The 21,471-nt window shown below is 46.3% G+C and overlaps 2 protein-coding genes across 16 annotated transcripts in view; one reads left to right on the plus strand and one right to left on the minus strand.

Annotated features, from left to right (window-relative positions):
* Positions 1-15,027, plus strand: part of CADPS (calcium dependent secretion activator) — a 248,776-nt gene extending 233,749 nt beyond the window's left edge. For all 11 annotated transcript variants that reach the window (XM_090022840.1, XM_090022841.1, XM_090022835.1 and 8 more), the window contains 2 exons: positions 11,950-12,054; positions 13,929-15,027. In XM_090022840.1, the coding sequence (XP_089878966.1) occupies positions 11,950-12,054; positions 13,929-14,108 (285 nt within the window). In that variant the 3' untranslated portion in view covers positions 14,109-15,027. The remainder of the gene's footprint in view (positions 1-11,949; positions 12,055-13,928) is intronic.
* The window catches only part of CEP15 (centrosomal protein 15), a 58,945-nt gene that overhangs the window by 12,861 nt on the left and 24,613 nt on the right, over positions 1-21,471 (minus strand). Inside the window, exon 6 of one of the 5 annotated variants that reach the window (XM_090022846.1) lies at positions 1,494-2,706. The exons of 2 other annotated variants lie outside the window; for them this stretch is intronic. In XM_090022846.1, the coding sequence (XP_089878972.1) occupies positions 2,629-2,706 (78 nt within the window). In that variant the 3' untranslated portion in view covers positions 1,494-2,628. 2 more of the 5 variants (XM_090022848.1, XM_090022845.1) reach the window with 2 other exon arrangements.

The following is a 21,471-nucleotide window of genomic DNA, read 5'->3' on the forward strand; positions in this document are numbered from 1 at the left end:
AGTTTGGTAGCCAAATCCTATGCAAGGGTCTAAGCGTGCAGAGTCCACCATGCAAAACCACCACGTGGCTTTGGGACAGCATGAACGAGATACAAGAACACTGGCCTGTGTCGCTTCCCAGGCGGCTCCACTTAGTCCCAGGCTGGGGAAGGGGCAGGAGCTAGTGCTTGCAATTGGTGTGTATGAGCAATGAGCATCTGTGTGTGGATAACACAGAGGCTCTGGTGGCTGTCTACAGATGCACTGAAACTCAGAGTTAAAGATCCTCCCCCCACTTCTATGTGCTTAGGTGCTGCCATACACAAACACGTGGCATTTTAATGTCCCCGGACACAAGTCCCTGCGAAAGGAACTGCGAGAATGTCTAGTTTAATACCAGGTATATGCAGAGCAGCCGCCAGCAAACCAGCCCTGCACTCAGCAACGTTCAGGAGGAAGCCATTGGTGAAGGAGCAAGTGGGTTAGACATGTCCCTTCTCTCAGTGATAACGGGAGTTGCATATCTCATCCAGTAAACACGGCACTGAAAATTTACGTTGCAGGAGTTCGTTCTATAGAGACGCCAGGGGAGGTTTACATGCAACTTCCATTAACACCAATGGAAGCGGCAGGCAGGAGACTCCCTCAAATCCAACTTCAACACAATTAAGGGTGAAACTCCATCCTTAACTCGCCGTGTTGCCAAGGTCCCCAAGCAGTGGGTGATCTTAGGTACCATATGTACTGCAAAGCACTGGCTGGGCTGCAACGCAACGGTGTGCGCGTTTCAGCTTTCGCTCTGGATTCCCTCCCATGTGTTGTGTCAGGCAGACCTCGTACACGATTCCCACAAAGTTCTTGTGGTTTATTTTGGAGAAAGAGAGTGGAAAAAAAACTGATGTCATTCAATACCGTTTACGACTCAGACAGATGATTAATAGTTCAGGGTAAGAGCTTAACCCTATTATGTAATGCCAACACTGTGGTATTATTAAATAACAATGCAAATGATTTTAATATCAAGCCCCTTTGACTTTATAACACCCCCCGGTTAAGTTTTCAATGTGAATGAGATTTCACAGCTAAGGTATATAATACGCGGGGGGGGGGGAACGGTCAGAAATTACTGAGTAGTGTAGTTGCAGGGGATTATGCTAAATGTAGCGGCAGTGAAATCATTACAGTATTTTTTTTTTTAAATCCTTGCTGAAATGTAAGTCTGTAGCCTTAGGGAAAGCAGTTCAGCTGTTTATTTCAACAAGATCTTGCTATGGCTGTTGTGTATGATGGAGTACAGATATATAGAGTGCTTTAATGGTGTGACAAAATAAAAAAGTGTGGTAATGCTTTTTTAAGCAGTTTTACAAGCTCTTTTCCTTTGAGATAAATGTTAGTTTAAAAAAAAAAAAGGAAAAGAAAAGAAAAATGAAACATGTTTCATATCAGGAGGAAAGTTTTCACTAACATAAAGCCCAGTCTTGCAAAACCTTTACTCTCTGAAGTCCTTACTCATGTGAGCAAAGTCCCTTAGGCAGGATCTTAAATAGTTTGTGTATCCAAAATATTTCTGATTTGTGCGTTCTGTTTCTGAACATAACCAACTTGCAGCTCCCTCGTAAACTAGCACAACACAATCTGTTATCAAAAAAACTTCGTTACCAACTTTCATTTTTCTAAATATATATATATATAGTGCATAAAAGTTTAGCATGAGCTGTGGGGGAAATAATCTATCTGTTTTATAACAAAAAAGCAACTGCCTGCAGACTTCTTAGGTAACGTTTCATGATTGTGGGGTCTGTGACACCAAAAGATGAATTTACTCTTCGAGTAGGTTCAGATATACTTGGAGTACTCTGTAGACTATTTTACTTGCTCAGAGGTATGACACAGGGAGAGCTTCTTTATATTCTTTTTAGGGATTGCTGTATTATTTTATAGTCTGGTGGCAGTAATAGGCAGGAATATGATATATACAATATTGGTGTATAACCAATTGTTTGTGAACATCTGAAGTTTCTAAACATGGTAGTAATAGAGGAATATAAGCATAAGCTTGAAAGGCTAAAAAGCAGAAAGACCCACACATAAATGCTATTATGTACTTAATGAGGCACGGTTTAAAAAAAAAATCAGCCACACAAGTTGGTTTTATCAAAGAAAATGTATAAATAACAACCAGCGATTCAACCTGCTTCACAAAGGGAGAAGCAGAAGGAAATGAAGCTAGCACTTCACTTGTGGCATTCAGATAATAGTATTTACCAGCCTAATCTTTTTTGGCTTAGAGATTGACAATCAAGATATTATTATCAACAGGCATTAACACAAACACAACGCTTTTCTTTATTTCTTTTCTTTATTTTTTTAACAATGTCCCAAAGTCCTTTAAATTTAATTAAACCTGGACAGTTCTCCCACATAGTGCAAATTAGACTTAAAGTAATATTAAATATTTGTTCTCAGTGACAACAAAAGTGTTGGTTTGTGCACTTGGGTTTAAACACACACACGCACGCACATACACACACACGGGGGAAAAAAATTCAAGCTAATCAAAGTTAAAATAAAGTCCTCCCCCCCCCCGAAGACTACTGTCTATAACATGTTGTTCCTTATAGAAAGTGGGATATGGTGGCATTTGCTTGATTAACTTGCTCGACAAAAGTGACAGCTGCTGTGGGTGCATGTAGATAAGCTGCGCAGCGCAGTTCCGCCTTTGTACATCTGTCAGCAAAAAAGGAAGAATAAAGAGTGAAAAGAGACAAATTGGTCCCAAAAGGCAATCCATTCAACTTAGGAGGTTTGCTCTATTCAAGCACTCGCTGTGAATCTCAAGTACTAGGTAGCTTATTCAATTTCATTCATTCTTTAGAATGAGCCCACAAGTGTTTAATTTCTTATTCTGTCGCATAAAAGGGGCAGCTTTTTTTTTTATTGGGAGCATTAATAGTAAGACTAGCTGGTCAATGCCTACAACATTAACTCATCCCTAATTTTCTGTTTAACTGCATGCTCTTAGATCTGGTGCCGCTAATCTTGATATCTGTAGCATGGTAACTTCTCGCTGACTTCTCGGATTCAAAATCCAAAAATATTCAGGTGCCAGATAGCCACAGATTGTGTTGTGCTGTGGACCTGGGCATTTGCAGATAAGTTCAAGAATTAGCATGAGGCCACAATCTCAGCAAGTGCAAGACATCATAGGCCGCTACGGATGATGACCATGCTCAGACCACATAGGAGCCTTAAGTCACGGGTTGGGATCCCAACGTGGTAGACTGTACAAACACATGAGGCTGCACCCAGTTACACCAAATGGAGATTTGGCCCAGCGTGTGTGCGTGGCTGCAAAAAATAGGCTGCCTTGCTCAGAAAGATAATCTCACCTCAGTAGAACAGTGACTCAGAGATCAGGTTTCTAATGGAGAGAAAAAGGCCCCTGAGCATGGCAGTGTAAATTAATAATAAAAGCCTGGTTTTCATTGAGAAATGAGGGGAGGGGAGTTTATGAACAAGTGGGATGGGTATTACTGTGTGGGCAGGTCTCAGCTTTCAATCCAGAAAACATATGTTAGCAGGGGAGACATGTTCTTCTTTCTTTTTCCTTTTGTGGCAGAAGGTTCTCTGCTCCCATCTTTTAATTGACAATGGAGGGCCAGGGTTTGATTTGGGAGTCTTTTGGGGGACAGCCGCTCCTTCCACCCACTTCATCTGCCACCATCCAACTCCTCAGCATAGTGACTGCATTCGTGTGACTGTGCTGGATTTTCTAAGGTGCCTGTCGCTGCAGTGCCTGGAAATTCAAGGCCCTTTTCCTCTGCCCTGCAGCACTTTTGCCTGGAGCTTCAGATGAGAGCATGGGGCATGGGCTGGAGCACCGGGCCCCATTCAGTGCAGGGCGAGAGAAGTGGCAGGTCAGAGGGGCATAAGACATGGCATTTCCTCCACCCTTTTCCATCCAGCTTAGCATGCTGGAATGGCTTCAGGTTGTCCCACGCGCATCTGGCTTGTGCTGGTGCACAGTAGTGACCCAGCCAATAAGGTGCCACACACTGGTGTGTAAAGCACGATGGTCTTTGTTCTCTGCCACCTCACGTTCACTGTCATGTATGCCCACGCATAGCAGGTCCCCACCTGATCCCGTACCGCTCTACACTGATTTCTGCAAGGAGCAGAGGACTAGGAGGGGCCAGCCATTTTGCCCAGGTGATTCTTCCTGCGGAGATGCAGGTGTGAAAGGCCCCTTGCCAACGCAGGGGGCGGTGACTCTTTCAGGCCACTGCCATCCCGAAGCCAGAGCAGCCCCGCGCTGTGCCAGCTTTCCCAGGCATATGGGCTGAACCACCATTTGGTAGGACAGTCAGCCATGCCATCCAGTGGCAGCACAGATGGGAAGGGCCAAGAAGTAGCATGGAGGCCTCGTGGCCATTTCCAGGCAGCAAAGAAATGCTGTGCTGTCCTTCAGCCACTGCCTTGGAGGTTTCTGAGGCATTGCAGAGGGAGCTGTACCCAGAGGACCTGGAAGAAGAGGAAAGGGGCCTGAGGCTGCGGAAAAACTTGTTAATTAGAGAAGAAATCCTTTGAAGGCTCAGGTATGGACACCGGGGAATGGCATTGCACATGTGCCATTCTCTAGGTAGCCCATACCTCACTTATTTTTGCTGAGAAGCCCAGGATAAGCTGCCACTCGAGTACTGTATCCTACCTCAGGAGAAACTTTGGTCTGGCATTTCAAGAGATGGTGCAAATCTCCATACTGCTGCTGGCCTCTGGTGCAGGGGGGTGTGATGGAAGCAGCCAACTCCCACCTGGCCCCCTCAGCCGATACCCTGAGGATCTGACAGTCTTCAGCGCGGCTTGCTTAACAGCAGATGGCCTTCCATTATTGGTATGAAAGGAGCCGGTCATCGGAGTTCGGGTCCACGTGCATGTGGGGATGCTGAAATGCAGCCAGAGGTTACGCATGGCCCACCCTGCAAGCAGGGCTCATGTTGATGTGCTGTGGAGCTAGACAGGCAGTCTGCCGAGGCAGGTCCTGGATTCACATAGGTTCATGTATGTAGTGTGTGTGCAGAGCAAATCCACAACTGTGTGCAGGCTCAGTTCCTGACGAGCAGATTTAAAAGCTTCCTAGGGCTGCAGAAATACTTCCCTTCCTAAGGGAAATGCAAGAGAGGAATTGTTGCTGCTCTGAATGCTTATGAGGGCATTAGAGGTGGAATTTGGTCTCCTGACCTGACTTCGTGGAGGCGATGGCTTGCTGCAGTACCCGAGGATCTGGCTCGTGGAGCAGAGAATGGGCAACATTTTCTCCCCCTCGGCTCTAGTATCTGGGAGAGAGCTGCTATTTAAAAGCAAATGTGCCATTACATGTAGAAATAAAGCTTGGGACCATCCCAGAGCGTGTTCCTCTCCTCTCCCCTTCACTGCGGTCCCCGCTTTTGCACCGCCTGTATCCCGGCTGGGGCTGAAGAAGCATCACGACATTGAATCCGTTACCTTTGGGACACCTAGAATTCAAAGGTCCGTTTGAAAGGCTCTTTTCAACGTTTCAAAACAAGTTTGTGTCCCAGACAAAGAGCAGGGCAGCCTGCATTCGGCGTCTTCCCGTGCAGGGGATGTCACAGTTTTAAACATATTTGAACTGCTTGGATTGGTTCTGGTTGGAAAGCAAGTACTGAAATAAGAGGTCATAGGGGAGAGTTACTATGGTAATTGAGTAGTATCACCAGTAGTTTTGCTCTCATGAGCATTAAAGCACATAATAATAGACAAACAACAGTGGTTAAAGCAAGCAGGTAGGATTACTATGTTCTTTTGTCAGAAGTATATAATGTCTTGTAGTCAGTTTTAAAGACTTCTCAACCCCCAAGTCCACCCCACAGTCACCTGCTGAGTAATTTTGTATGCTTAATCTCTCGCCCTTAACTACAAGCTTTCTGCTAATTTGAGGCGAATGGGTATTTTTGACACTAAATAGGGCAGTAGAGAATCTCTGACCTAGAAAAACTCCATTCCAAGGCACAGAGAGCAGAAAATATTCTTTCAGCCTACTTGTAAGACCTTTTGAATGACATAAAATAGCTTTGACTAAACTGTGTTGCAGCCTTCGATGAATGGTTTGCAGAAACTTGCTGAACATCCCCACTACAACCTCCCCCATAAAACTTGTCACTTCAGATTGCCATCAGCCACCACAACAATAATCATTTCATGCCTATTGCTAATTGCAAGCACAGCTGAGGCTCAGCAGGGTTCTCTTGCACAGTCCCAGGCCTTTATAGCAGCCTCAATCTGTTGTATGGCACTTGTTCACACACAAAAAAACTACCAGCAAAGGCAGAAAGAGGCAGAGTCACAGGTTTCTTGTAATCCCTCTGCTATCCTGCTGACAACCCAGCCCTATAAGCATTCCTGGTTTTGTCCGACGCTTCACAAAAGCTGAAGTGACCTTAAGCTACTAGTATGTAAGCTTTTGAATGAAGACTTCGGCTCCTTCAGGTGCATTAAGAACCAGTGCTGCATCTGCCTTACGAGATGCTGTTCGCAGCACCCCTGGGGTGAGCTGTGGCTTCCTGTAACATGTAAAATATGAGTGTGAACTCAAGGTTCATGGCAAGGAACAGGAGGTCATGCTTCCATTCAAAGCAAACTAAAGAAATCGGGAGTTTGCAGATGTTCTTGTGTATGTGTAATGACACCACCTCCCGAAAAGCCCAGGAACCCGGCGCAGTCTTTGAGAAAACGTGCCGCAGTCAGTGTGCTACTTGCAGATTTATTCATATCAATTTTTGCAATTTATATATTCAGAGACAAGCTTGCGATTCCGGCGACGTATAGATCGTGCTTTGCGCTCCTGCGTTCAAAAAATTAAACGGAGCCTGTGGCTTTGGCAGGCTGGGCTGTCGCCAAGGCAACAGCCAAAGCTTGCCGCCAGTCGCCCATCGGCACCTTCTCGTGGGCTGCTCCGTACCTCTCGCCTTTGCAAGGACGGAGCAAGGCGGGAAAGCGCGAGTAGAAACCTTGGGCTGCCCCTGGCCATGCTGACTGTTTGCAGTCATCAGGCCCAGTCCTGTAATTGTAACCTAGACATGAGCTTCTTTTAACTGAGTCCTTTCATGGGGAAAGGGACTGCAGAAATCAGCCCAAGTGGAGAAAGGAGTCAGGAGGCTGGGACTTGCCTCAACGGGACTTTGCCTGGCTCTTCTCCCTCCTGAACGGGGAGGCAGGACTTTATCAAAGCAAGACAGCAGCCCTCTTTTCTTCTTTACCTAATGTTTTGTTGCTGTTGGGGAAACTTGAGTCTTTAAAAATATAACGGTGCAGTAATGATAGATAGCATCCTTGTAGTGTTAAATGGCCTAGTCCTGCTGCTGGCCCCTGGGCTTCAGCAGTCACTCCGCTGTTTATAGTCTAGCAAATCACTTAGGAGCGAGCAGAGTTAAGAAGGGGGGAGGCAGGCGAGAGGACCAAGATAAAACATTGTACTTTGTCTGTGTGTTGACTTAGTTTCAGCACAAACCTCCTTTGCAATAGCTGAGCCTTGGTAGGCAGGACATCCTCATGCATTTAATACATGCACGTGGCGCTTAGGTCTGAGGGTTTTAGGGTCTGCTCAGTTGTAGTTTTATTTGTAAATGCTCGTCCACCCACAGGAGGAGCCTGACAGCACGTGGCACCTGATTCAGGGTCCAGATTGAACATCCCCCAGGTTTGGCTCACATGAAAAGACCTGGTTTGTTTTGCGCGTCCCAGGCCTAAACTGCGCAGCTGACACAGGCAGATCCAGTGGTCAGCAGGGGCACTTCAAAGCAAACTTGCCACACTTGGAAATGTGGGAGCAATTGGGTAAATGCGCTCCCTCTGAGTGCTGTCCTCCTAGTAGCTTCAAGTGACGCTGGGAAGCCCTGCCCTTTCAAGGCAAAGCTGGCTGATTTTTATTTACTCTGTGTATAGTTGGTGAACACAGCGTGCTATAACCAACAGGCAGGTCTCTGGGCCCAAGAGACCCTATTTAATATGAACGCAGCAAGAGGCAGCCATAAACACAGGGTGGGCTGCTCATGGAAAGCTGAGATCGAGCAGCAGCAGGTTGTAGGACATGCCCAGTGCTGCATGCTCCTTTGCTTAGTGTTTCTGTGGAGTCCGATTTTAATTGAACGTGCTATGAAGTCTGCACAAAGACTGGGGGGGAAGGCTAGGCCAAAGGGATGGGTGCTAAAGGAAGCCTCTGAAAAGCAGGGGTGTTTGTATGGGGTAAGGGTGCTAGGGGTCTGTGCCAGCTGTAGCCAGTGAGTGGCACACAGGTGACTTAGACCATCCGAGCACCCCCTATTCCTGAGCTCTTTGCTGGGCCTTGTGGAGGATCAGTGTCTTCCCCATTGGTTTGAAGACCAGCGGGAGCACTGTGGACTTCCAACAAGGCAGAGAACTATCGTTCTGAAAGAGACCTCTAGTCTCACTGTAAAGACCTCAAGCGTCAGAGAAACCAGCACGTCCCTAAGTAAGTGATAAGTTGCACCGTGGTTAGTTACCCTCACTGTTCAAATGTGCCTTATTTCCTGTCCGATGTTGGCTTAGCTTCCAGCTATTAGATCACGCCGTGCCTTTGTCTTCTAGATTAAGGACTGCCAGAAATCTTCTCCCCATGTGGCATGCAGTGTTGTTGAGGACGGTAAGTCCTCGGAGAAAGATGCTTTGTTTCCTGCAAAAGCTTAGGAAGTTGATGTCATTGTGTGCCTTGGCTTCTTTCTTTCTTCACGCTGTAAATTTTCTGTTTGAAATAGCAGATTTTGATGTCTTCCACAGTGTTGTTATGGTGTTGTAGCCAGGATGGTCCAAGGAACAGGCAAGAGGCAGGATTGGCGAGGTGAAACGATATCTTTTGTTGGATCAGGATAGGCAAGGCAAGATTTCAGATACAAAATGACCTTCCTCCGAACCTGGTCAAGAAATATCTATCATGAATTTCTGCTCTTTTCCCTGAAACTGCCACAAGTAGAGGGGATGGCAGCCTGGCATATTGGAAAAACTGGGACCATTTTGTCCAGAGGAGGGAAAGACTAACAGGATATCTGATCACAGGTTTTAAATACAAAACAGGTGGTCACAGAGAGACCAGTAGTTTCATCCACGAGGGACAAAACAAGCTAAACGTAGCGCTATTGGCAGTAGGGTTGGAGTGGTGTTGTAGCTATGATGGTCCAAAAGTGAGAGAAAAGGGTTTTTGTGTGATATTTATTGAACCAACTGTATACCTGGAGAAGCTTTCAGCCTTCAAGTACCCTTCCTCAGCTCATCCAGTAAAAGATATCCCAAAAAAACCCTGATCTCTAAGACTGTTGGTAGCCAAAGGACTGTAATGAGGTGTCTGTGTTCAGGCTTCACTGCTATCAGATCATAATATTTCCCAGACCACAGGACACCACCGTTGCATGCAGTGAGATCCATACAGAAGAGCAACTACCTTGTGCATCTGGGGGGCTTAATTTTTGTTAGTGAAGTACTTGAACTGTTTCCCTTAGTCAAGCATGGAAAGAAGCCTCCCCTAAGGCAAATTGGAGTTTAAGAAAAACAAATCCAGGCACTTTGCTTTCCTTGTACATCTTCATTTGGCTCTTTGTGTTTTGCTCCTAATTGACCTGTTAATCACCTGACAGCCTGGCACCAGTTATAGCATCACCTCTGCTGTGATGCCTACAGAAGACTTGATGTTGGTCACACTGTCGCTGTGCTCAGAGCACTGCGTATTGCCTCCCCACTTCGTTTCATTTTGTGGCCTGACTTTTTTGTTCTCGTTAGCCTTCTCTTGCCTTGCGCATGCTAAGCCTGTGAGCTTTGTGGGGTATGAACTATTATTTTATTACATGTGTGCTCTTCAAACCTAGCAAAGTGCTGCTCCCATCTCGAGCAAGGCCATGTTGCAATACAACTGGTTAGTAGTAGGCTGGCTCCTAAGGTTTCCAGTGGTGAAGGTTCCCATTTCACCATAAAAAAGGCCAGATTGCCAAGGTAAGGCTCTTGGTTAATGTTTGAAGGCATACTTTTAACACTTCTCCTTATTTAGCTGTTGTAACTGCATGGCACTTGTTCATCCATTCTGCCTGTCAGACTTAAGCAATAACAAAAAAACAAAAACAAGGAAGGCTGGAATTGTTAGGTCACGGACTGAACCGAAACAAAAGGAAAAGAATCAGTCATTCAAAAGTAGTCATATCTGCAGTATTTTTTTCTGATAAGACGGACAAAAGGTTTGCTTTGGGGTCAACCTGAAGTGTTTTGTTTGATCCCCCCAACAAGTTTTGTTTCATCCATTGGGTTTCTAAACCTTTATTCTTTTAATTGGGGTTGCTTTGTGCACGGTAGCTGTTGCTTCAGAAGTTGTGAAGTTTCATTTGAAAAGTTTGCCAGCCAAACTTTCATCATTTAAAAAATGTATTCTCCATTTGCTGAATTTGAAATATCCAGCTCCTATCACTGGTTGCCTCTGATGCAGTTTCACCTGATTGTCTCAGCAGAGAACCTGGCTGTGATATAGCAACGTGTTGGCCCGTTTGAAAAAAGAAACACCTTTGTGTTGATAATGTCAAAGCACGAAGGTCTGGCATCTTCACCGTGAACGTTTCTTGGGTGATTTTATGAGCGCCTACTGAAGTAGAGCAGTGAGAACAGCAACCCTCGCTGCTGATCTTCAGAGAGTGATCTTAAAAAAGATCACTGATGGGGAAATAATTTAAAAGCTAAGTCATCCAGTTCCACTTTTCAAGAGGAAATAAAAATGTCAAGCTTAAAGTACTATTGACAAAAGCTAAAAATGTTAAACGGATGCAGAAGTTTCCTCGGAGAGGGCAATAGGAAAGTGGGTACAGAAAAAGTATTTTTAACTGGCGTTCAATGAAATCTCTCTCTGTCTGTTGTTGCCTGTGAAAAGACTCCTTTCTCCACGAGCGTATAGGTGTGGTAAGTGTATGCATAACTGGGGGTTCTGGGCACAACTCTTAATTTCATAAAAAATTGCTTTGTTGATGATGGGAAGTGGAGCAGGAAGTGGTGACATTTTGTGCTTCTCCCCCTCCCAACACATTTCCATCCTGCCATTTGGGAACGCTGATCCTGCTCGTCTGAATAGGATTTATGACTATATGAGCAGTGCTCTAAACCCAGAGCCCACCAGAGGCTTCCTGCTCTGCAGGGGTGACAGTGTGCTGTGCCGCCACTGCAAGCGCTTTTCACAGACAAGAAGCAAAATTTCAGCCCTGGGAGGGGAACTATGATTTCAACAGCTTGAAATGAGCTCGTTGGCTACGTGCTTTTACCTCTCTGATAGCTCTGGGGTTGAGACTGCAGCAGCTTGTGCTGCCAGTAAAAGGCCCCATACACTCCTGTGTCAGTGTATCTGCACTCTGCAAATAAAACTTGATGTTAGGACAGAGCTGCAGTGTGCAAGTACCCCCCTGTGCTCTCGGGGAACAAGCTGCCTCCTTCAGTGGATTGGGTTTGAAGCTCCCAACAGGTAAGTGGCACAAGCGCCTTGGGTTGGACACTTTCAGTGGCAGGGTCACGCTATTACTGGGGGGCGCTCTAGGGATTAACCCAGTGTCGTTGCTGGCACACCGACTCGACAGCCGCATGATGGGTGAGCCTGCCGTGCTCCTTTGGCACTCATCACTGTTCCCGTAAAACCTCTTGGTGAAAAGGCTGTGGATGGACAAGCTGTGCTGAAAGTTGCTTGAGTCTTTGGACACAAGTTCTATTTAATAACCCCTTTTCAGGCCAAAAAAAGAATCAATTACTGAAAATGCTCATTCATGGAAAGTGCATTCCAAAAAAAAAAAGCGTTCCCCTGTAATCCTGTCAGAGGAAGTTAGCAGGTTGGCAAACAGAAAAAGGTCAGTCCTGCTTGTGTTGATTCATGTCACACCGTGCTCCCGCGCTGTGTTTGCTGGAGAACTCTTGTCTCTCTTGCAGCAATGGTACACCAGCTCAATGAATGTCATGTGCACCTGGCTGACGGACCGCATGGACCTGCAGCTTCACATTTACCAACTGAAAACCCTTATTAGGATAGTAAAGGTAACGATTTGTGTGTGACTTTGCAAACATCGTAGCGTTAAAAGGTCTGGGTAGCATGTTTTCCTGCAGTGCTTTCTGCATACGAGACAGTTTGTGTCTGATTCATTATTGAACCTATTGTACCCTCACACGCATCAAAGAGAAATAGAGAAGTGGACATACACGTGAAAAATGCTTCACACTGTTAGAATAATTTCCAGTGCAGAGGCAGCAGTGCACTGTTGGCATTCAACGCGAACTGTACAATGAACATCCCAAAAAATTACCTTTTTTTTTTCCACGTGCAAAGAAATCATGCCAAATAATCATTTTTAATTTGGGGTTTAATGAAACACACAGTTTGTAACACTTGGTTGAATGGGGATATTTTCTCCCAGCAATGTTTAAATATGTCTTGTGATTATTGTCAAAATGCAAATCATGATTGTTCTCAAAGTTAATTGAAGCCGTTTCTTTGACAATGGGTGTATACAATCAACTCTAAGAGATCACGAAGGTGAGATAACATACCCTGAAAGGAGCATATTTTTCTGCATGCTCGGGTGCGTGTCTTGGACTAATGATAATTATTTCAGTGTGAAATCACAGTGGTTTACATGAAATAATAAGATCCCAGAAGGGGGTAAATAAATTTTTGATCATTTAGGTTCTATCTGATCTTTTTTTTTGGTCTCATGTTTTAAAATGCTTGTGCTCTCCTGTACGTAGAGCACAAATGCAAAGCCTGAATGCATTCAGGAAAAAATGTGCTGTTCAGAAATGAAAACAAGAGGCAGAGGCATATTAGTCATTGGACAAGGAATTCTTTTTCCCCCCGTTTTTTAGAGCAAATATTGCTTTGAGCAGCAGCAAAAACTAATCTAAGAACTTTTTTGGATCCACAAAGTAACTACTTAAAGCAGTTACTAATTCATAGCATGTAGTTCAGTTCATTGTACAAGGGCTATTGGTTGTAGCCGTGTTGGTCTAAGGGGACAGGCAGACAAAACTCTTTGGGTAGAGGTGATATCTTTTTATCAAACCAACTAAATAGATGCAAATAATGATATATATATTTTTGCAAGCTTTGTACAAGGGCTAGAGTTGTACCACTAAGTCATACCCAACAGGAAGATCTAACCTAATTTCATATAGAAGGAGACTAGGTTTAACTCCTAATTCCACCGGCCTGCTAACTAACCAAACTGCTGTAGCGAGGAAGGGAGGTGATGAGATAAACATATACACTCGATACGGGTATTTACGCTATTTTCCTTTCAGGAGAGCAAAGTGTTCTAGTGATGTGTTAGCATGCTTCCCGTTCACAGGCTGCAGTGCTATGTTTTAAAGAAGAAACTACGCACTACAACAGTACATTGCGAAAGGGAACGGAGTACATCTAGGAACAGGGTCATTTAGCCCATGCAGCGCTCTGCTGCTAGTACCTGAGCCAGCTCTTGTAAAACTAAGCTGGGCACCTTTACAGTAGGCTGCAGTAAACAGCACAGACGTACCTGGGTTTGCTTTGTGGCCTCTGTGCCGTTGACCCAGTAGGCCTGATTCTGGAGTCCTCATGAAGGCACAACCCCCACTGAAGTGAAGGGGCCAAACTTGCTCTTTGGATCTGACTCTGAACGTTATACCTCTGTCCATGTCAAGGGGGCATGAATTGCCTTTCCACACGGTTTAAGGCCTCTTTGCAGTTCAAGAGAATTGTAAAAAACCCTCCATGACGATAAGAATCGGGCCTCTGACTTCAGCCCAGTCATGCCCTTGCAGGCTAATGGTCCAGGTGATGTTGAAGTGAGGCACTGGACACCACTGTTGGGCATTTAAATCTGACTAAGTGCTGTCTGTTGCCTCCCTCCCCCCTGACACATCTCTTTCCCTCTTAGAAAACGTATAGAGATTTCCGATTGCAAGGGGTACTGGACTCCACCTTAAACAGCAAAACCTATGACACAGTTCGAAACCGGCTGACTGTAGAAGAAGCCACAGCTTCCGTTAGCGAAGGTGGAGGTCTTCAGGGCATAACGATGAAGGACAGTGACGAAGAAGATGAAGAGGATGATTAGCTAATGTGGTTTAGAGGCCCACTTGGTGATAGCCTGGTAACCAGTGCATGTACCTAGTCTGTTATTCAGTTAGCCACATTAGGAACTTTTCTGTCCGCTCTAAATGCCCATGAGAAGTTGACCAATACAAATGCCATTTTAGCTGTGTGGTAATAAGATTAGCACCTCTCTTTGATTCATTGGTTTCCTAATTTCATATCTATATGTTCATAAGCAATATGGAGCACCATTGTTTAATACTGTTAATGGAAAACTACATAGAAAAACACGCTAGGTGTGTCCCTGTTACAATTCAAGTTTAAATGACGCGTCATTAATGTACTGTATATACACTGATGGTAAACTGTTGTGAAGATGAGTGAACTGAGTCCTTTCATTTCTTTGTTTCTCTCCTGTGGATGCCAACTGCTTAAAATTAATAAAAACAGCTATGTTTTTAAAAGAAAAGTCAGGCTGATACCAAGGAGTTTTTTTTGTTCTCTCTGTTCATTAAAAAACAAAGCAAAACAAAAAAGAAACTGGCCGTTTGACTCGTGCTGCCTCCCTGTTTAATAAACCAGGCACTTGCCTTGAACGTGCAGCTAACTTCGGAGAGGTTGCATCCCAATAGGTTAGTGATTCGGACTGCTCCGGCAGATTCATCCTATCCTCATGGGTACATCATGCCACGGTACGCCCCACAGAAGTTGTTCTATGTTGCTGACTGCCCCCCTCTCAATGTTACACCTTGTTTAAGGTTCAGATAACTGTGTATGTACAAAGGCACCTCGAAATACAACCTTAGCCTATATAAACGTGTTTATAAGACTATATGACTCTCATTTCTTTTGGTAGACTGTAACCATCATTTTGATTCCTTTGTTTCACAATGGTTTTATATGTCATGTACATTTGCATTTTTGACCAGTACGTGCATGTCCCCGAGTTCCCCCCTCCAGAAGCTTTTACTTTCTGTGTAAAATAGTGGATCCATCTTGCTTTTGCCTTATACAAGCCGACAGTTGTAAGAGTGTGAGAACTGTGGCTTCTCAATAAATAACTATTCAGATGTCTTCAGACTAAACTATGGAGTCTTTTTATGTATGTCTGCCTTAGAAAAACAATGACAGGCCGAGCTGTAAGAGCCCCCCCGCCCCCTCCAAGAATAAAGGCATTTTCTTTTCACCTGGGTGTTTTTTTTTAATTTTACAGTTTATTCATTAAGAAGATGGTTTGAAGGTTCACTTGCAAAGATCAAGGTGGGGAAGGTGTTGATGAGGATACCTTCCAGGCCCAAACCAGGTTGTGGCCCCTAGGTAACAGGAGGTTCCAGCAGCAGCTGGCAGTTCCTTCCAGTCTCATCTGCACAAGATGCCCTCCAAACCTGAAAGGTTTGCCAGCAGATTGCATAGTTGTCCGGTCCTTGCACTGCAGCAGCCTGCTCAGATCAAGTGTGACGCATCAGCGAAGCCCAGGGCATCATCCAAACCAGAGCAATAGAGCCGCTTCTTGCCATGGAGTGCTCCACCTAGTCCTCACGCTTTCCGAGGCTGGCTTCCCCCACGAAACCCCGCAGTCTTTGGACTGAACACTGCTCATTCCACTCCTGTGAATAATTGGAGACTGTAAAAACCCTCCCTGTGCAGTCTAGAATGAGGTGAGATCTGCTGCAGGCCAGGAGAGCCACAGGTGACAATCAAAAGCAGGCAGGCCAGACCAGGCAAAGGGGGAGAGCTTTTGCATGGGCCAGTAATACATGCATATGAGCCTCTGCAGCACACGGTGCATTTTGCCAGCAGGCTGCTGCATTCCCTACTGCGGACAAGCACGAGCCCCTTTGTAGCAGGCTAAGGCAGAAGCCAGACCCTGGTACATCTTGCCTTCCACGCTTTGAATCGCAAACGCTTGGACTCTAGTGTGGATGCACTGAGTGAAGATATGCTGATGCAGAGGTCCGCTGAGGGACTTGGGTGCTCACAGCCAGTGCTTATGCTCCCCAGAGAGCCTCACAGCTCCCTGCAAGTGGTCTCGGTGCAAAGACATCTAGCTCTGACCCTATTAGGCTGCTCGGTTCCATCCATGCTCCAGGGTGCCTAATCAATTGGTCTCAAGCAGCAGCCAGATGGTCCCATTTACAGAATAACCCTGGGAATGAAAGTATTCCCCGAGGAGGCAGGAGCTCTATTACAAATCCCCACTCAGCTTGAGCCCAGTGCTCTGACACACCAGCAGAGGCCCACAACTTGGCTTGGTGATGCTGTTCCCTAGTTGATAATTTAGTGTCCAAGTAAGAAGCCAGTCAGTGGCACCAGGTCTTGAACGAGCTTTGCCCACACATCAGATGTGAGCCCTAACCACCACACTATGGCATGCATCGCTTTGCTGTCTTGCAATCTCTCCCTTGTTCTCTCACTGCCCGACTCCAGGATTACTGAATTACAGACACCAAGAAGCAGCATTCTTCCTCCATTAGCTTGGGAGCTGGAGGGCTCATCTGTGAGCGTTTGAAAACAGGCGGGCAACCTCTGAGCACATCTGCCAGCTACCGCTGTAATGCAGTGTGTCTCTCCCATTACAGCAAGTCAATCACCTGCTTTCAGACTCTCCCCAGGACAGCTTTAGGTCTCAAGCCCAGCTCTCACATGGCTCAGACAAGCACCCTAACCCACCAGGAAACACCCTTTTCACCCCTCCCCTATGAATGTGTGCCACTAATGTTGACAACCATTAAAAAAGCCCCGAGACCAAAGTCAGCCTGCAAATAACCATTGAGCTAATAAGGCGGCTCCTTAAGTCCTTGACCTCATGCAGCAGAAACCTGACTTCAAGTCCTGCCTTACTACTAAATTTCTGCATGGAGCAGTTGCTAGCTAAGGTCAGTCCTCCTCTTCCCATACATTATGCAGCTCTCTGAAAGACCGGGCATAGGCACCTGCTTTCAAGAGAGGGCACCAGGTATGAGGGTGCCTTGTAACCCTGAGGAAGGGGCTGGATTTTGGGCATACCTGTCTTCAGCATTTCCCTGCTGCTTGTGCTGAGCAGCTGCCGAGCAGTGACGGAGAAAACTGACTGGTTTGGGTCCCCTTTCATGCCTGAGCGTTGCACTTGCACTGCAGTCTGGATTTCACTCCAGGAGCCAGGCCCTGAAAAGGAGGTGCTGCAACCCGTAAGCCTAAATCCTCAATCTGCGCTGGTCCTTAACACTGCTACTGCACCTTACAACCATTAATGGACTTTGAGCTTCATGAGCACTGGGTATTATATCACTTTTATCCCCATTTTACAGGTAGGAAACTCAGGCTCATGATCTCAAAGGCCTTCCACATTAGTGGAAGCTAGCAATGTCATCACCTTTCTGGCACTAGGGCTCAGTGATCTGTCCATATCATAGAGAATTGGCAGTCACACACTGACCCCCTCCCCCGGCACCCTGCCTCCCAGGATAATGTCTTAACCTCAGTGCCCCCCCCCCCCCCCCCCCCCCCCCCCCCCCCCCCCCGCCTGCAGCATCTTAGCTGAGGTGTTCAGTCTCTGCCCTAGAGGTAGCTCAGGCCCCACCAACAGTACAGCTGCATTAACACTACAGCTCTGAGGCTAACCTGACCAGCGTCTCAGCAGAGCTCATTAGCACCCCCCCCCAAAAAAAAAAAAATGAAAGGAGTTGGGGCACAGTATAAATTGTATGGCCACCGATTCTGGAGGAGGTATACTCACAGCTCAGTATCCCCATGCAGTGTTGAGTTGCATCCTATGCACATGCCCTAAAAACAGGAGCTCTTCCCAGGCAAGCTAAAGCACCAGCTACAACAGGTCAGGGGCTGCAGCTGTTCGCCTTCCTCCATCCCACAGTCTGGCAACTGTATGAGCCAGCCATGCACACGCTGAGGCTTGGGCTGCAGCATGTGAGCCCCCTTCAGAGCCCTGCTGCCCCGTCCTGCAAGGTCACCAGTCTCAGCCTGCTGCCTGCCTCCCCCCTGCCCCTAGCTCTGCCAAAAGCAAGCCAAGGAGCACTTGGCCTTCACCCGTCTGGTGCATCCAAATTGATGGCACAGTCACATCACCCATGTTCAACACCTGGATTTCACACCAATCCCCTTTCCAGTGCTTCCTTTAGCCTTCTCTTTCCAAAGCAGTCGCCACGCATGAGTTTTCCTGATGTTTCATGTCTCCAGTGCCTAAGGCTGGAGTGAAATGTCTTGAGCAGCCTGACTTGGAGACGGGGTGTGGGGGAGAGTCTATGGAGAGCCCTTTGGCTTTTGGGAGCCCTGGACTGCAAGCGCGTAAGAAAAGGAAACCTGCTTCTCGTAAGGACCAGCACTGGTAAAATGCTCTAGCCCCAGAAGCCACCTGTTCCACAGCGAGGTCTGCACCAGGCAAAGATGAACCTAATCCTCTTTGCTCTGCTCAGTCACACAGCGCCCAGCTCTGACAGTAAGTGTACATGGGTGACGCGACAACAATGACCTGCTGGGAAGCTGCGCTGCAAAATAAGCCTGGAAGTGCCAAGTTTGACTACTCGCTCCTTCAGAAACCCACATCAGGAACGGTCAGGTTCATCAGCACAGAGTAACTCCAGATTTAAAACCCTCCTGGGCATAGGCTGCCCTTTGAACAGGCCTCAAGGCTAGTGCTTGCTACGTATAAGCTTTTGCTGGTACAGTGATGCCAATAGTGATAGAGTAGAAAACCCACTTGGTGGAGGCACAGTGGGTTTTCTTTGCCAGTGGGCACGCCTACAAATTCATTAACATGCCCTAATTACTACACATTTAGTTTAGTACTTTCTTAAATGAAATACTAACTGAATGCCCAGTAACTAGAGTTACTTCGCAGTTGCGTCAGCGCATGGTTATTTAGTGACACTTACAGCGCATTAGCCTGCTGAGCAGTGTTATGAGGCTATTAGCACAGTTTTTCTCATGGCACGCTACTGCACAGTGCTATTAGGCTAATGCGCAGTAAGCGTCCCATGTAGACGCGCCCTGTGTGACTTACAACAGTCCCCTGAAGTAACCTTTAATAGCAAAAGGTTGCTGATATAACTGTACTTCAACTACAACTTTTGCTATTTTAGTTGTGTTAGGCATGGTCAGAAGGGCTAAATTATATTCCTGACTGACAATACCAGCAAAACGCTTAAATTTTGACCAAGCCAAAGCTCCCCTCCTGCTGACAGGGAAAGCTAGCTAAATATCCCTCTTCGCCAGAGCTGAGGCATGTGGCGTGGATACTGGAAATGTGACCAAATGTTTGACTGACACGTGTCTGCAGCAATCCATCCAGCTTGTTTTTATGGCTCAGCAGCTAACTGAGTCCTTCCTCTGAGTTGTACTGAATTTTCCCTGGCCCAGAGGCACCTTGGAACCTGCTTGCTTCCTCGCTAGTGACCAAAACATCAAAGAACATTTGTGCTCATAAGCATGCAGGCAGAAAAGCAGGCATCAAGACTCTTTCCCTTTCTTGCCTTACATTTTTTTTAACCTGAGGTAACAAGAACCACTCTAGGCTAAAAGGCTAAAATAAAACAAAACAGCTACAAACCAAAGAGATTTAATGTAGTGCCTGAGCAAAAAAGAGCCTCCCTTTAAAACTCTGCCTCAAAAACAAAAGCTTTTATTCCATAATCACTGTGGATACTTTTCTATATCCTGTAACTGGCTCCTCTACAGAGCACTGGGACGCTGCTCCAGCCAGGACTTTTACTGGGCTGATCCACCAGTGACACCAGGCTGGACCAGGAGCTGTCTCTGCGTCCAGATAAGTCCTTCCAAAAAAAATGCCTTTGAAACTTGCAAGGGGGGAAAGGGGGAAGGCTTCAGATCTGGCACTATTTTCTCTCTCCCCCACAGCATGTAAGATGAACATATTTACCATTAATTATGAAGACCATCTCTGGACTTTAAACAAAAATTGATTTGCATATCACTATGCAGTTGCATATCTATAGATATGCAATCATAAAAATGATCACTGGAAATGTAGCTAAGGAAACTAAAGAGGCTTGAATAAAACATATGAACAGATAGATGTAATCTATATATGCATATATATATATGCAATCGATGTGTAATCTATATATGCATATATATATGCAATCTATCTATATATATTCAATCTATAGATATGCAATCATATATATATCATATATCACAATCATATATATGATATATAATGATATATATGATTGTGATATATAATCAGAATGATATATATGATAAATATATATATATGATTGCATATCTATAGATAAATATATAGAGATAGATTGCATTTATACAGATTGTATAGAGATAAATTGTATATCTATCTATATAGATTGCATATATATATATATATATATATATACACACATAAATTGTATGCTTTATTCAAGCCTCTTCAGTTTCCTTATCTAACCATGCCCTGATCATTTTTTCCCCTTCCTAAAAGACATGGATTTCACCTAAAAATTGTAAAGCTGCATTTGTCGTAACTATGCAAAGCATCAGAGAAAAAAGTGCAGAGATTATATGCAATCTGCCAGCAGAGTTCTGTGCCATGATGAAAATGCCTTGCAGGTCAAAACAAAGAAAAACACTGAGCAACAAATTAGTCGCAGGCGGTAGCTAATATGGAGATCAAAAGATTAAAATTAATACATGCAACAACGAAGTAACTGGAATAATGGGAGCACTTAAGAAGATTAAGTCAATAACAGGGGCCACAAGTACAAAAATAAGATTTCGATTATATTGTAAAATTCGATACCGGGGAAGCAAAAGCAACTGTAAACACGGCATATTCCGCTCTGCCCATCACAGACATGTTGGCTCATTTCCTATGCAATGAATGCAGTTGTTGAAATAAACAAAAATGTTATGACTCAAATCTTCGATCGGAAAACAAAGCAGGTGGTCAGGGACCGGCAGGGAGCGGGTCTGCGAGGCAGGACCTGTTGCAGCCCGCGCCGGCTCCGCCAGCTGTGCCGGACAGGGCGCGCGGAGGGGCTGCAGCCCCCGGACCCCGGCAGCCGCGGCCGGAAGGAGCCGGGCCGGCGGGGCTGCGCGCCGCGGGGGCAGAGGCGCCGGCGCCGGGCGGCCGCGGAGGCGCCGGGATGCGCCCGCGTCTCGGCGCTGCCCGCGCCCGCAACGAAAGGGGGCTGCCGGGGCACCGCAGCGCGGGGGGCCGCGGCGCGGCTGGGGGCACCGGGCCGCGGCACGGGCCGGGGACGGGCTGCAGCCCGGCGGAGGCAGGGAGAGAAGCAAAGCTCGCCCCGCGGGCACGGCAGCAGCAGCCGCAGCCGCAGCTCGCCCGCCCCAGCCCTCGTCCTCGGGCCGCCCTCCCCGGCCCGGTCCCGGTCCCGGTCCCGGGGGCGAGTCCTGGCCGCGGGCCCCCGCGCGCCCCG

This window comes from Crocodylus siamensis, chromosome 11 (genome assembly GCF_052110815.1).
Source record: "Crocodylus siamensis isolate JL-2025a chromosome 11, ASM5211081v1, whole genome shotgun sequence".
NCBI lineage: Eukaryota > Metazoa > Chordata > Crocodylia > Crocodylidae > Crocodylus > Crocodylus siamensis.